Here is a 12,584-nt window from a genome sequence, read left to right on the forward strand (position 1 = left end):
CTGTTAATTCTTAAACTGCTACCACAAATTTACATGCAAGAATCTCCAGTATGTGGAAAAGGCAAAATTGAAGTAAATATTCAGTTAGCAAAGGTTCTGGTCACTGGTCTTATGTTAAGAATTTATTAAGGAGATTATACCTCAAAAATGAAATAAATAATTAGGAGTGTGAATGCTGGCCTCTGAAATTTGGAAAGTAGAATTGGAGTTGGATATTCTAAGTCACATATGTATAGATGTTTATTGTTCTAAGGAGGATCCCCCCTACAATTTCCACATCCTTAAACCTTACAAACAAAAAGAGGTCAAATATTCTATATCATTATATCAACTTATGTGGCTTTACCCAAACCACATTGACGAGATGTTTCAGTTTCTTAATGTGGTACAGTGAAAGAATATCATTTCTAAAATCTTGCCAGAAATAAAAGTTGCATGTACTGCTGAAAGAGAAAGACTCCCCTGGAGGTCACCATTTGGTCATCTTTATTACTGGAAGATGATGAGGCAGGAGTATTCTAGTGAGGAAGCACAATTTCGTAATCATTCTCAGCTGTACAGGAAGAAGACCTGATAGTGCAAGGTTTCTTGAGCAGGGCATATTCTGTTTCTGGCCCTTCTCTTAATGGTCTCACTGTCTTTGTGATGTTCTCATAACCATCATCACTGGAGTTCAGGGAGGGTCTCCGATAGGGCCTATGATTAATGACAGTGTAGCATACTTCTTCACAACCACTGACATTCTCATTTTCCTGCAAGTACAAAGAAAAAAGAAATCAAGGATCTAGAATCAATCATCAGATTTGAACTCTGTACTCCACTACCCGTCCTTTTTTCTTGTCTAATGATGATCTTGCACCTCAGGTGTTCAAGGCCCTTTCTCCAAGCCCTGATGTCTTAAAGACTTAATTTTAGCAACATATCCTATGCTTCAAACTACCACTAATTCTGTTTTCATTTCACTACAAATAATAAAAGAGAATAACAAGACACTGTTATCTCCCTGAACATCTAGAGAAAAGTAGTTGTATAGTTTATATCACAAATACTGAGGTATAATATATGCAACAATCAGAATCACAGATCTATAAGTAATTAAGCAAATTGCATAACAATTCTTCATAGGATAAAATTTAATATAATTAAGAATCTAAATACATTTTCAATTGTATGGACCACGAAAGAAAAATTAAAATACTGCTAATTAAATCAATAAAATGTTTGTGATACAATATTAAAAGAATGTGTTTTTTCATCTGTTGATTGATATCCACCATGTTTAGAAATATAAAATCTAAGTCCTGTACATAAAGATTAAAAGGGAATGTGGAAAGCTAAAAAATAATGTTTTATGGTAGTCAGACTGTAGTTGCGAATTTTATTTACTTTTGTTATAGTAGCTTTGAAAATTAAAATATTAGACTTTGGTAGACTTAAGAAAACAATACAAACTTACTAATCGCCTAAATTTTGTTTAAATATTTTTATTTTTTTATTTCTATTTTTGCATTAGAATTTCCAGGAATAATATTTAAACTATGAAAGTCTTTGATAAATCCACTCAGAAGTTGCATGTTAAGGAAGATATACAAGTAGGTTTATATGAAGTTGTCTGTATTTTGCATTTATCACACGAATGTAACAATGATTGTATTACCTGATTAGAAGTGAATGGAACATCTTTACCTGGAGGGTAAAAATAAAAAGAAAGCAATCTAAGAGTTTGGGGACATCACAAATTGAGGGTAAGGAGATAATGAAAGGATAGGAAGAAATGATGAAACTTCGAAAAGGTCCACTGTCTAAACATGTCATGATTCCCTGTTATTACTGAGGTTCTTAAGGAAGGACACATCTTTTGAGGCAATAATACTATCTTTCTGTGTAAATGATACATACCAAAGTTGGTGACTAAAAGTAAATTTTGAAGCTGGATAATAAAATTTTGTTCATAAATATGCTATGACAATACAGAATGGCAAGTATAAATAAAAAATAATTATGGCTATAAAATTGATATAAATTTTATAAAGTTATCATAGGAAAATCATACACCTCTTAAGATGAAGTTGTTATAGGGATAGGTACTGACATAACAAAAGTAACTATATCAAATTAAATACAGATTCAATTTGATTACAGCTATAAATACTGAATTATACATGTTAATCTAAGATTCATCGCTAATATTTTAAATAAATATGTTAGAACTATAGGTTACTATATTTAGAGTACTAAATATAGTAAAATCCCAATTTGTAAAAGGAACATTGAATGATTCTTAAATCTACAACCTAATAGGCTTGAAAGTGATTGTGAGCAAAATCATAGAATATGTTAAATAAACAGATTCTGTATAACAACAGTATGCTAGTAATTTTTAACACCTCATTGTTCTTCACAGAAAAGTCACATTCAATGCACTGATTTCAAATATGAAATATTATATTATCCATATAATAATATATCTGTAAATATTACAGTATGTAATGAATCAATTAACCAAATATTTTTTAAAAATTAATATTGTTTTATAATCAGAAACTGAGGGAATTATATAGCTTGAGCATAATTCTATTTTAGCATTAGTGACAATTTGGAGAACCAAACACAAGTATAAAAGACATGAAAAAAAATCATATACCAGTGGGTGAAGTGGTTACAGCTTTTGGTGCTGAAAATGTTAACATATTTAAGAACAAGCATGTTTATTCTAAGGTAAAAAATGTGAAACATGCCATCATTGTGCTAAAGGTCAGCTAAATTCATATCCAGAGTAGACTTCTTATTTGAAGTTAGAACATTGAAAAAAATATATGTGAGGCTTAGAACCAGAATGGAAGTATATGAGAAAATTTCTGATGACTGCAATTAACCTGAATTCCAAACTCCAAGAAAGATCATTGTGTCACTTGAGGTGTTCCCTCTGGTCTTAGAGAGTGGGACTCCTCTTTCCTTTTGAAAACCCTGAAATTTATCTTGCAAAGGAAGGCCAGCCAGTATCTCTTACCAAGAATACATTATATTATTCATACTGAAGATAAAAATCGGATCCAAACATACCCTTGACATAAAGTAGATTATAAAGAAAAGAGAGATAGGATGGGGAGATCACTTTCTCCCCCAAAAATTCATCAAAAGAACATTTGAACACTCAGCAAATTCCACAAAACAACTTCTGAACACTGGCAGAGGACACTAGACACCCAGAAAGGCAGTTCATTGTCTTCGAAAGGAGGTAGGACAAAATATAAAAGATAAAAAAGAGAGACAAAAGAGTTAGGGATGGAGACCAGTCGTGGAAGGGAGTAGTAAAAGAGAAGTGCCAAACACCAGGAGGCGATAAGACTCTCACTGGCACGTCTGCCGGGAGTCTTGGAATCTCAAAGGGCAACATAACCAGGTGGAAAAAATAAATAAATAAAACGCACAGATTACGTGCCTAATGGCAACTCCCAGTGGAGAAGTAGCCCAGATGCTTGCAAGAACCACCAGCAAGCAGGGGCTGAACAGGGAGGCACACCCTGCTTTGCTTAGGGTAAAGACCAGGCTTGAATGCCCTGAGGGCAATCTAAGAGAGCCAACTTGAGATAGCAATTCTTTTTTTTTTTTTTTCTTTTTTTTCTTTTTAATTTTTTATTTTTTTTAAATTTTAAAATCTTTAATTCTTACATGCGTTCCCAAACATGAACCCCCCTCCCACCTCCCTCCCCACAACATCTCTCTGGGTTATCCCCATGCACCTGCCCCAAGCAAGCTGCACCCTACGTCAGACATGGACTGGCGATTCAATTCTTACATGACAGTATACATGTTAGAATTCCCATTCTCCCAAATCATCCCACCCTCTCCCTCTCCCTCTGAGTCCAAAAGTCCAGTATACACATCTGTGTCTTTTTTCCTGTCTTGCATACAGGGTCGTCATTGCCATCTTCCTAAATTCCATATATATGTGTTAGTATACTGTATTGGTGTTTTTCTTTCTGGCTTACTTCACTCTGTATAATTGGCTCCAGTTTCATCCATCTCATCAGAACTGATTCAAATGAATTCTTTTTAACGGCTGAGTAATACTCCATTGTGTATATGTACCACAGCTTTCTTATCCATTCATCTGCTGATGGACATCTAGGTTGTTTCCATGTCCTAGCTATTATAAACATGATCCTCTACATGGAAAACCCTAAAGACTCCACCAGAAAATTACTAGAGCTAATCAATGAATATAGTAAAGTTGCAGGATATAAAATCAACACACAGAAATCCCTTGCATTCCTATACACGAATAATGAGAAAGTAGAAAAAGAAATTAAGGAAACAATTCCATTCACCATTGCAACGAAAAGAATAAAATACTTAGGAATATATCTACCTAAAGAAACTAAAGACCTATATATAGAAAACTATAAAACACTGATGAAAGAAATCAAAGAGGACACTAATAGATGGAGAAATATACCATGTTCATGGATTGGAAGAATCAATATAGCGAAAATGAGTATACTACCCAAAGCAATTTATAAATTCAATGCAATCCCTATCAAGCTACCAGCCACATTTTTCACAGAACTAGAACAAATAATTTCAAGATTTGTATGGAAATACAAAAAACCTCGAATAGCCAAAGCAATCTTGAGAAAGAAGAATGGAACTGGAGGAATCAACTTGCCTGACTTCAGGCTCTACTACAAAGCCACAGTCATCAAGACAGTATGGTACTGGCACAAAGACAGACATATAGATCAATGGAACAAAATAGAAAGCCCAGAGATAAATCCACACACATATGGACACCTTATCTTTGACAAAGGAGGCAAGAATATACAATGGAGTAAAGACAATCTCTTTAACAAGTGGTGCTGGGAAAACTGGTCAACCACTTGTAAAAGAATGAAACTAGATCACTTTCTAACACCGTACACAAAAATAACTCAAAATGGATTAAAGATCTAAATGTAAGATCAGAAACTATAAAACTCCTAGAGGAGAACATAGGCAAAACACTCTCAGACATAAATCACAGCAGGATCCTCTATGATCCACCTCCCAGAATTCTGGAAATAAAAGCAAAAATAAACAAATGGGATCTAATTAAAATTAAAAGCTTCTGTACAACAAAGGAAAATATAAGCAAGGTGAAAAGACAGCCTTCTGAATGGGAGAAAATAATAGCAAATGAAACAACTGACAAACAACTAATCTCAAAAATATACAAGCAACTTCTGCAGCTCAATTCCAGAAAAAGAAACGACCCAATCAAAAAATGGGCCAAAGAACTAAATAGACATTTCTCCAAAGAAGACATACGGATGGCTAACAAACACATGAAAAGATGCTCAACATCACTCATTATTAGAGAAATGCAAATCAAAACCACAATGAGGTACCACTTCACACCAGTCAGAATGGCTGCGATCCAAAAATCTGCAAGCAATAAATGCTGGAGAGGGTGTGGAGAAAAGGGAACCCTCCTACACTGTTGGTGGGAATGCAAACTAGTACAGCCACTATGGAGAACAGTGTGGAGATTCCTTAAAAAATTGCAAATAGAACTACCTTATGACCCAGCAATCCCACTGCTGGGCATACACACTGAGGAAACCAGAATTGAAAGATAGAAATTCAAACTGAGGGATAGCCAGAGAGAGAGAAAAGAGAGAGAACTTTCCTGCGAAAAGCCCTAACCTTAGGCACTGCTGGCCTGCTCACAGAACAAAGGACTGAGTGAATACTAGAGGAGAGCTAGCCAGCAGTGGACTGGCCCATCCCCCACTGGAGGCACAGAGGCAGGCGGGCAACAGCCAGAGCCAGAAAGGGGCAATCTCCGCCCCAGAGATGGCATCCTCTATTAAACTGCAAGCAGGCTCACAGTTTCTAACCAAGTCTTCCTGGGATCCTGGATGGTTGACATCCACCAGGAGGGTCGCAGCCAGAGATCAGCTCCCCAGAAGAGACACAGGACACACCTGAGACAGCACTCCCACTGGTGCACCCAGGAAACTGAATAGCTGGGACGCCAGAGGCGATAAGACGCACCGCACCTGGGGATTGTGTTCTCGCCAAGCACCTGGTCGTTTGAGCTGCTCGGACCTGGGAAGGGCACAAATTACAGGCCCAACCAAGTCTGCACCTTTGTGGAGTACCCGAGAACCTGAACCTGAGCAGCTTAGACCTGGGAAGTGCACGCAACCCATGGCCTGCTTTAGACAGTTCCCCTGCAGAGCAACCTGGAGCCTGAGCAGTGTAGACTGTAAAAGCACACATTCCGTGAGTGGAGGCAAACCCAGTGTGGCCAAAACACTGTGAGCACTCCCCACACACGCCAGTGATATTTGCTTGCAGTGTTCCTCTCCCCACACCACGACTGAACAAGTGAGCCTAAATAAGTGACCACCTTCGCCCTGTTGTGTCAGGATGGAAATGAGACACTGAAGAGACTTACAAACAGAAGCCAAAATAAACAGAGGGAACCAAAATAAACAGAGGGAACCACTTTAGAAGTGACAGGTGCAACAGATTAAAACCCTGTAGTTAGCACCAATTACATTGGAAGGGGCCTATAGATCTTGAGAAGTGTAAGCTGAAACAGGGAACTATCTGAAACTGAACTGACACCACACTGCCCTCAACCGCTCCATAGAAATCCCTACATATAATTTTACTATTTTCAAATTTTTTTATTTTCTTTTTATTTTTAAGTCCTCTTACTCCCTTAATTTTCATTTTTATATCCTGCTATTACCTTGCCAAAAAAGACCCTATTTTTAAAGGAAACTTCATATATTTTTTTATAGTTTTTGTGATTTTGTTTTGCTCTTTTAATATTGTATTTTTGAGAGCCTGACCTCTACTCTAGATTTTTAATCTTTGCTTTTTAGTATTTGTTATAAATTTTGTACCTTTAAGAATCCAATCTTCAGTACCCATTTTTACTTAGGAGTGTGATTACTGGCTTGATTGCCCTCTCCCATTTTGACTCTCCTTTTTCTCCCCTAGGTCACCTCTATCTCCTCCCTCCCCCTTCACTTCTCTACCCAACTCTGTGAATCCCTTTTGGTATTCTGGGCTGTGGAGAACACTTAGGGAACTGATTACTGGCTAGATCTGCCTCTCTGCTTTTGACCCCCGCCCCCACTTCTGAGGGTCACCTCTATCTCCTTCCTCCTTCTTGTCTTCTCTGTGTAACTCAGTGAACCTCTCTGGGTGTTCCAGGCTGTGGAGAACATATAGGGATTTCATTACTGGCTAGATTGCTCTCCCCCCTTTTGATTCCCCCTCTTCTCCTCCTGGTCACCTCTATCTCCCTCCTCCCTCTTCTCTTCTCCATGTAACTCAGCTAACGTTTCTGGGTGTCCCTCATAATGGAGAATCTTTTCTCCATTTACCTAGATGTTTTATCATTTGTGCTGTATGGATGGAGAAGTCTTGAAGCTACTGTAAGAATAAGACTGAAAACCAGAGGCAGGAGGCTTAAGTCCAAATCCTGAGAACAACAGAGAACCCCTGACTCCAGGGAACATTAATAAATAAGACCTCATCTAAAAGCCTCCATACCCACACTGAAACCAAGCTCCACCCAAGAGCCAACAAGTTCCAAAGCAAGACATACCACACAAATTCTCCAGCAACACAGGAACATAGCCCTGAGCTTTAATATACAGGCTGCCCAAAGTCACACCAAACCCACTGACATCTCAAAACTCATTACTGAACACTTCATTGCACTCCAGAGAGTATAAATCCAGCTCCACCCACCAGAACACTGACACAAGCTTTCCTAACCAAGAAACCTTAACAAGCCACTTGTCCAACCCAACCCACAGGGAGGAAACTCCATAATAAAGAAGAACCACAAACTGCCAAAGTACAGAAAGGCCACCCCAAACACAGCAATGTAAACAAGATGAAAAGGCAGAGAAATACTCAGCAAGTAAAGGAATATGATAAATACCCACCAAACCAAACCAAAGAGGAGGAGATAGGGAGTCTACCTGAAAAATAATTCAGAATAATGATACTAAAAATGATCCAAAATCTTAAAAACAAAATGGAGTTACAGATAAATAGCCTGGAGACAAGGATTGAGAAGATGCAAGAAATGTTTAACAAGGACCTGGAAGAAATAAAAAAGAGTCAATCAATAATGAATAATGCAATAAAGAAATCAAAACCACTCTGAAGGGAACCAACAGTAGAATAATGGCAGCAGAAGATAGGATTAGTGAGGTAGAAGATAGAATGGTGAAAATAAATGAAGCAGAGAGCAAAAAAGAAAAAAGAATTAAATAAAATGAGGACAACCTCAGAGACCTCTGGGACAATTTCAAATGCCCCAATATTCTAATCATAGGAGTCCCAGAAGAAGAAGACAAAAAGAAAGGACATGAGAAAATACTTAAGGAGATAATAGTTGAAAACTTCCCTAAAATGGGGAAGGAAATAGTCACCCCAGACCAAGAAACCCAGAGATTCCCAAACAGGATAAACCCAAGGAAACACCCAAAGACACATATTAATCAAATTAACAAAGATCAAACACAAAGAACAAATATTAAAAGCAGCAAGGGGAAAACAACAAATAGTGCACAAGGGGATTCCCATTAGTTTCTGTTTCAACAGAAACTCTTCAGGCCAGAAGGAAATGGTAGGACATACTTAAAGTAATGAAAGAGAAAAACATACAACCCAGATTACTATACCCAACAAGGATCTCATTCAGATATGAAGGAGAAGTCAAAAGCTTTACAGACAAGTAAAAGCTGAGAGAATTCAGCACCACCAAACCAGCTCTTCAACAAATGCTAAAGGATCTTCTCTAGACAGGAAACACAGGAAAGGTGTATAAACTTGAATCTAAAACAACAAAGTAAGTGGCAATGGGATCATACTTATCAATAATTACAAAAATGTAAATGGGTTGACTGCCCCAACCAAAAGACAAAGACTGCCTGAATGGATACAAAAACAAGATGTATGCTATGTATGCTATGTATGCTGTCTACAAAAGACCCACCTCAAAACAAAGGACATACAGACTGAAAGTGAAGGGCTGGAAAAAGATATTTCATGCAAATGGAGACCAAAACAAAGCAAGAGTAGCAATACTCATATCAGATAAAATAGACTTTGAAATAAAGGCTGTGAAAAGAGACAAAGAAGGGCACTGCATAATGATCAAAGGATCAATCCAAGAAGATATAACAATTATAAATATATATGCACCCAACATAGGAGCACCACAATATGTAAGGCAAATGCTAACATGTGTGAAAGGGGAAATTAACAATAACACAATAATAGTGGGAGACTTTAATACCACACTCACACCTATGGATAGATCAACTAAACAGAAAATTAGCAAGGTAACACAAACTTTAAGTGATACAATGGACCAGTTAGACCTAATTGATATCTATAGGACATTTCACCCTAAAACAATGAATTTCACCTTTTTCTCAAGTGCGCATGGAACCTTCTCCAGGATGGATCACATCCTGGGCCATAAATCTAGCCTTCTTAAATTCAAAAAAAAATGAAATCATTCCAAGCATCTTTTCTAACCACAATGCAGTAAGATTAGATGTCAACTACAAGCAAAAAACTATTAAAAATGCCACAATATGGAGGCTAAATAACCAACAAATCACAGAAAAAATCAAAAAAGAAATCAAAATATGCATAGAAATGAATGAAAATGAAAACACAACAACCAAAACCTATGGGACACTGTAAAAGCAGTGCTAAGGGGAAGGTTCATAGCAATACAGGCTTACCTCAAGAAACAAGAAAAAAATGTCAAACAAATAACCTAACTCTACACCTAAAGCAACTAGGAAAGGAAGAAATGGAAGAACCCCAGGGTTAGTAAAAGGAAAGAAATTTTGAAAATTAGGGCATAATAAATACAAAAGAAACAAAAGTTACCATAGCAAAAATCAACAAAGCTAAAAGCTGGTTCTTTGAGAAGATAAATAAAATAGACAAACCATTAGCCAGACTCATCCAGACACAAAGGGAGAAGAATCAAATCAATAAAACTAGAAATGAAAATGGAAAGATCACAACGGACAACACAGAAATACAAAGGATCATAGAGACTACTATCAGCAAGTATATGCCAATAAAATGGACAACTCAGAAGAAATGGACAAATTCCTAGAAAAGTATAACTTTCCAAAACTGAACCAGGAAGAAATAGAAAATCTTAACAGACCCATCACAAGCCTGGAAATCGAAAATGTAGTCAGAAATCTTCCAGCAAACAGAAGCCCAGGACCAGACGGCTTCACAGATGAATTCTACCAAAAATTTAGAGAAGAGTTAACACTTATCCTACTCAAAATCTTCCAGAAAACTGCAGAGGAAGGTAAACTTTGAAACTCATTCTATGAGGCCACCATCACCCTAATACCAAAACCTGACAAAGATGCCATGAAGAAAGACAACCACAGGCCAATATCACTGATGAACATAGATGCAAAACTCCTTAACAAAATCCTAGCGAACAAAATCCGATAACATATTAAAAAGATCATACATCATGACCAAGTGGAGTTTATCCCAGGGATGCAAGGATTCTTCATTATTCTCAAATTAATCGATGTAATACACCACATTAACAAATTGAAAGGTAAAAACCATATGATTATCTCGATAGATGCAGAGAAAGCCTTTGACAAAATTCAACATCCGTTTATGATAAAAACCCTCCAGAAAGCAGGCATAAACATATCTCAACATAATAAAAGCTATATATGATAAACCCACAGGAAACAGTATCCTCAATGGTGAAAAATTGAAAGCATGTCCCCTAAAGTCAGGAAGAAGACAAGGGTGCCCACTCTTACCACTACTTTTCAACATAGTTTTGGGAGTTTTAGCAACAACAATCAGAGAAGAAAAAGAAATAAAAGGAATCCAGATTGGAAAATTAGTAAGGCTCTCACTGTTTGTAGATGACATGATCCTCTATATAGGAAACCCTAAAGACTCCACCAGAAATTACTAGAGCTAATCAATAAATATAGGAAAGTTGCAGGATATAAAATTAATACACAGAAATCCCTTGCATTCCTATACACTAACAATGAGATAACAAAAAGAGAAATTAAGGAAACAATTCCATTCACCATTGCAACAAAAAGAATAAGATACTTAGGAATAAATCTGCCTAAAGAAACAAAAGACCTATATATAGAAAACTATAAAACACTGGTGAAAGAAATCAAAGATGACACAAATAGATGGAGAAATACACCATGTTCATGGATCAGAAGAATCAATATAGTGAAAATGAGTATACTACCAAAAGTAATCTAAAGGTTCAATGCAATTCCTATCAAGCTACCAATGGTATTTTTCAGAGAACTGGAACAAATAATTTCACAATTTGTATGGAAATACAAAAAACCTCGAATAGCCAAAGCCATCTTGAGAAAGAACAATGGAACTGGAGGGATCAAGCTGCCTAACTTCAGGCTGCACTACAAAGCTACAGTCATTAAGACAGTATGGTACTGGCACAAAGACAAAAATATAGATCAGTGGAACAAAATAGAAAGCTCAGAGATAAATCCATGCACCTATGGACACTTTATCTTTGACAAAGGAGGAAAAAATATTCAGTAGAGAAAAGACAATCTCTTTAACAAGTGGTGCTGGGAAAAGTGGTCAACCACTTGTAAAAGAATGAAACTAGAACACTTTCTAACACAATACACAAAAATAAACTCAAATGGACTAAAGACCTAAACATAAGACCAGAAACTATAAAACTCCTAGAGGAGAACACAAGCAAAACCTTCTCTGACATAAATCACAGTAGGATCCTCTATACCCACCTCCCAGAATATTGAAAATAAAAGCAAAAATAAACAAATGGGACCTAATTAAACTTAAAAGCTTTTGCACAATGATGGAAACTATAAGCAAGGTGAAAAGACAGCCTTCAAAATGGGAGAAAATCATAGCAAATGAAGCAACTGACAAACAACTAATCTCAAAAATATACAAGCAACTTATGCAGCTCAATTCCAGAAAAATAAATGGCCCAATCAAAAAATGGGCCAAAGAATTAAACAGATATTTCTGCAAAGAAGACATACAAATGGCTAACAAACACAGGAAAAGATGCTCAACATTACTCATTATCAGAGAAATGCAAATCAAAACTGCAATGAGGTACTATCTCACGCCAGTCAGAATGGCTACTATCCAAAAGTCTACAAATAAATGCTGGAGAGGGTGTGGAGAAATTAAGGAAACCCTCTTACACTATTGATGGGAATGCAAACTACTACAGCCACTATGGAGAACAGTGTGGAGATTCCTTAAAAAACTGGAAATAGAACTGCCTTATGACACAGTAATCCCACTACTGGGCATACACACTGAGGAAACCAGAAGTGAAACAGACACATGTACCTGAATATTCATTGCAGCACTGTTTATAATAGCCAAGACACAGAAGCAACCTAGATGTCCATCAGCAGATGAATGGATAAGAAAGCTGTGGTACATATACACAATGGGATATTACTCAGCCATTAAAAAGAATGCATTTGAATCAGTTCTAATGAGGTGGA

The 12,584-nt window shown here is 36.8% G+C and overlaps 1 protein-coding gene across 1 annotated transcript in view; it reads right to left on the reverse strand.

Moving 5' to 3' along the window:
- GCSAML (germinal center associated signaling and motility like) overlaps nt 222-12,584 on the reverse strand; it is a 46,238-nt gene continuing 33,875 nt past the window's right edge. The window contains exons 4-5 of the mRNA XM_018050542.1: nt 1,658-1,686; nt 222-752 (exon numbers count right to left, since the gene is read on the reverse strand). Coding sequence (XP_017906031.1) covers nt 519-752; nt 1,658-1,686 — 263 coding nt within the window. The 3' untranslated portion in view covers nt 222-518. The remainder of the gene's footprint in view (nt 753-1,657; nt 1,687-12,584) is intronic.

The sequence above is a fragment of the Capra hircus genome, chromosome 7 (assembly GCF_001704415.2).
Source record: "Capra hircus breed San Clemente chromosome 7, ASM170441v1, whole genome shotgun sequence".
NCBI lineage: Eukaryota > Metazoa > Chordata > Mammalia > Artiodactyla > Bovidae > Capra > Capra hircus.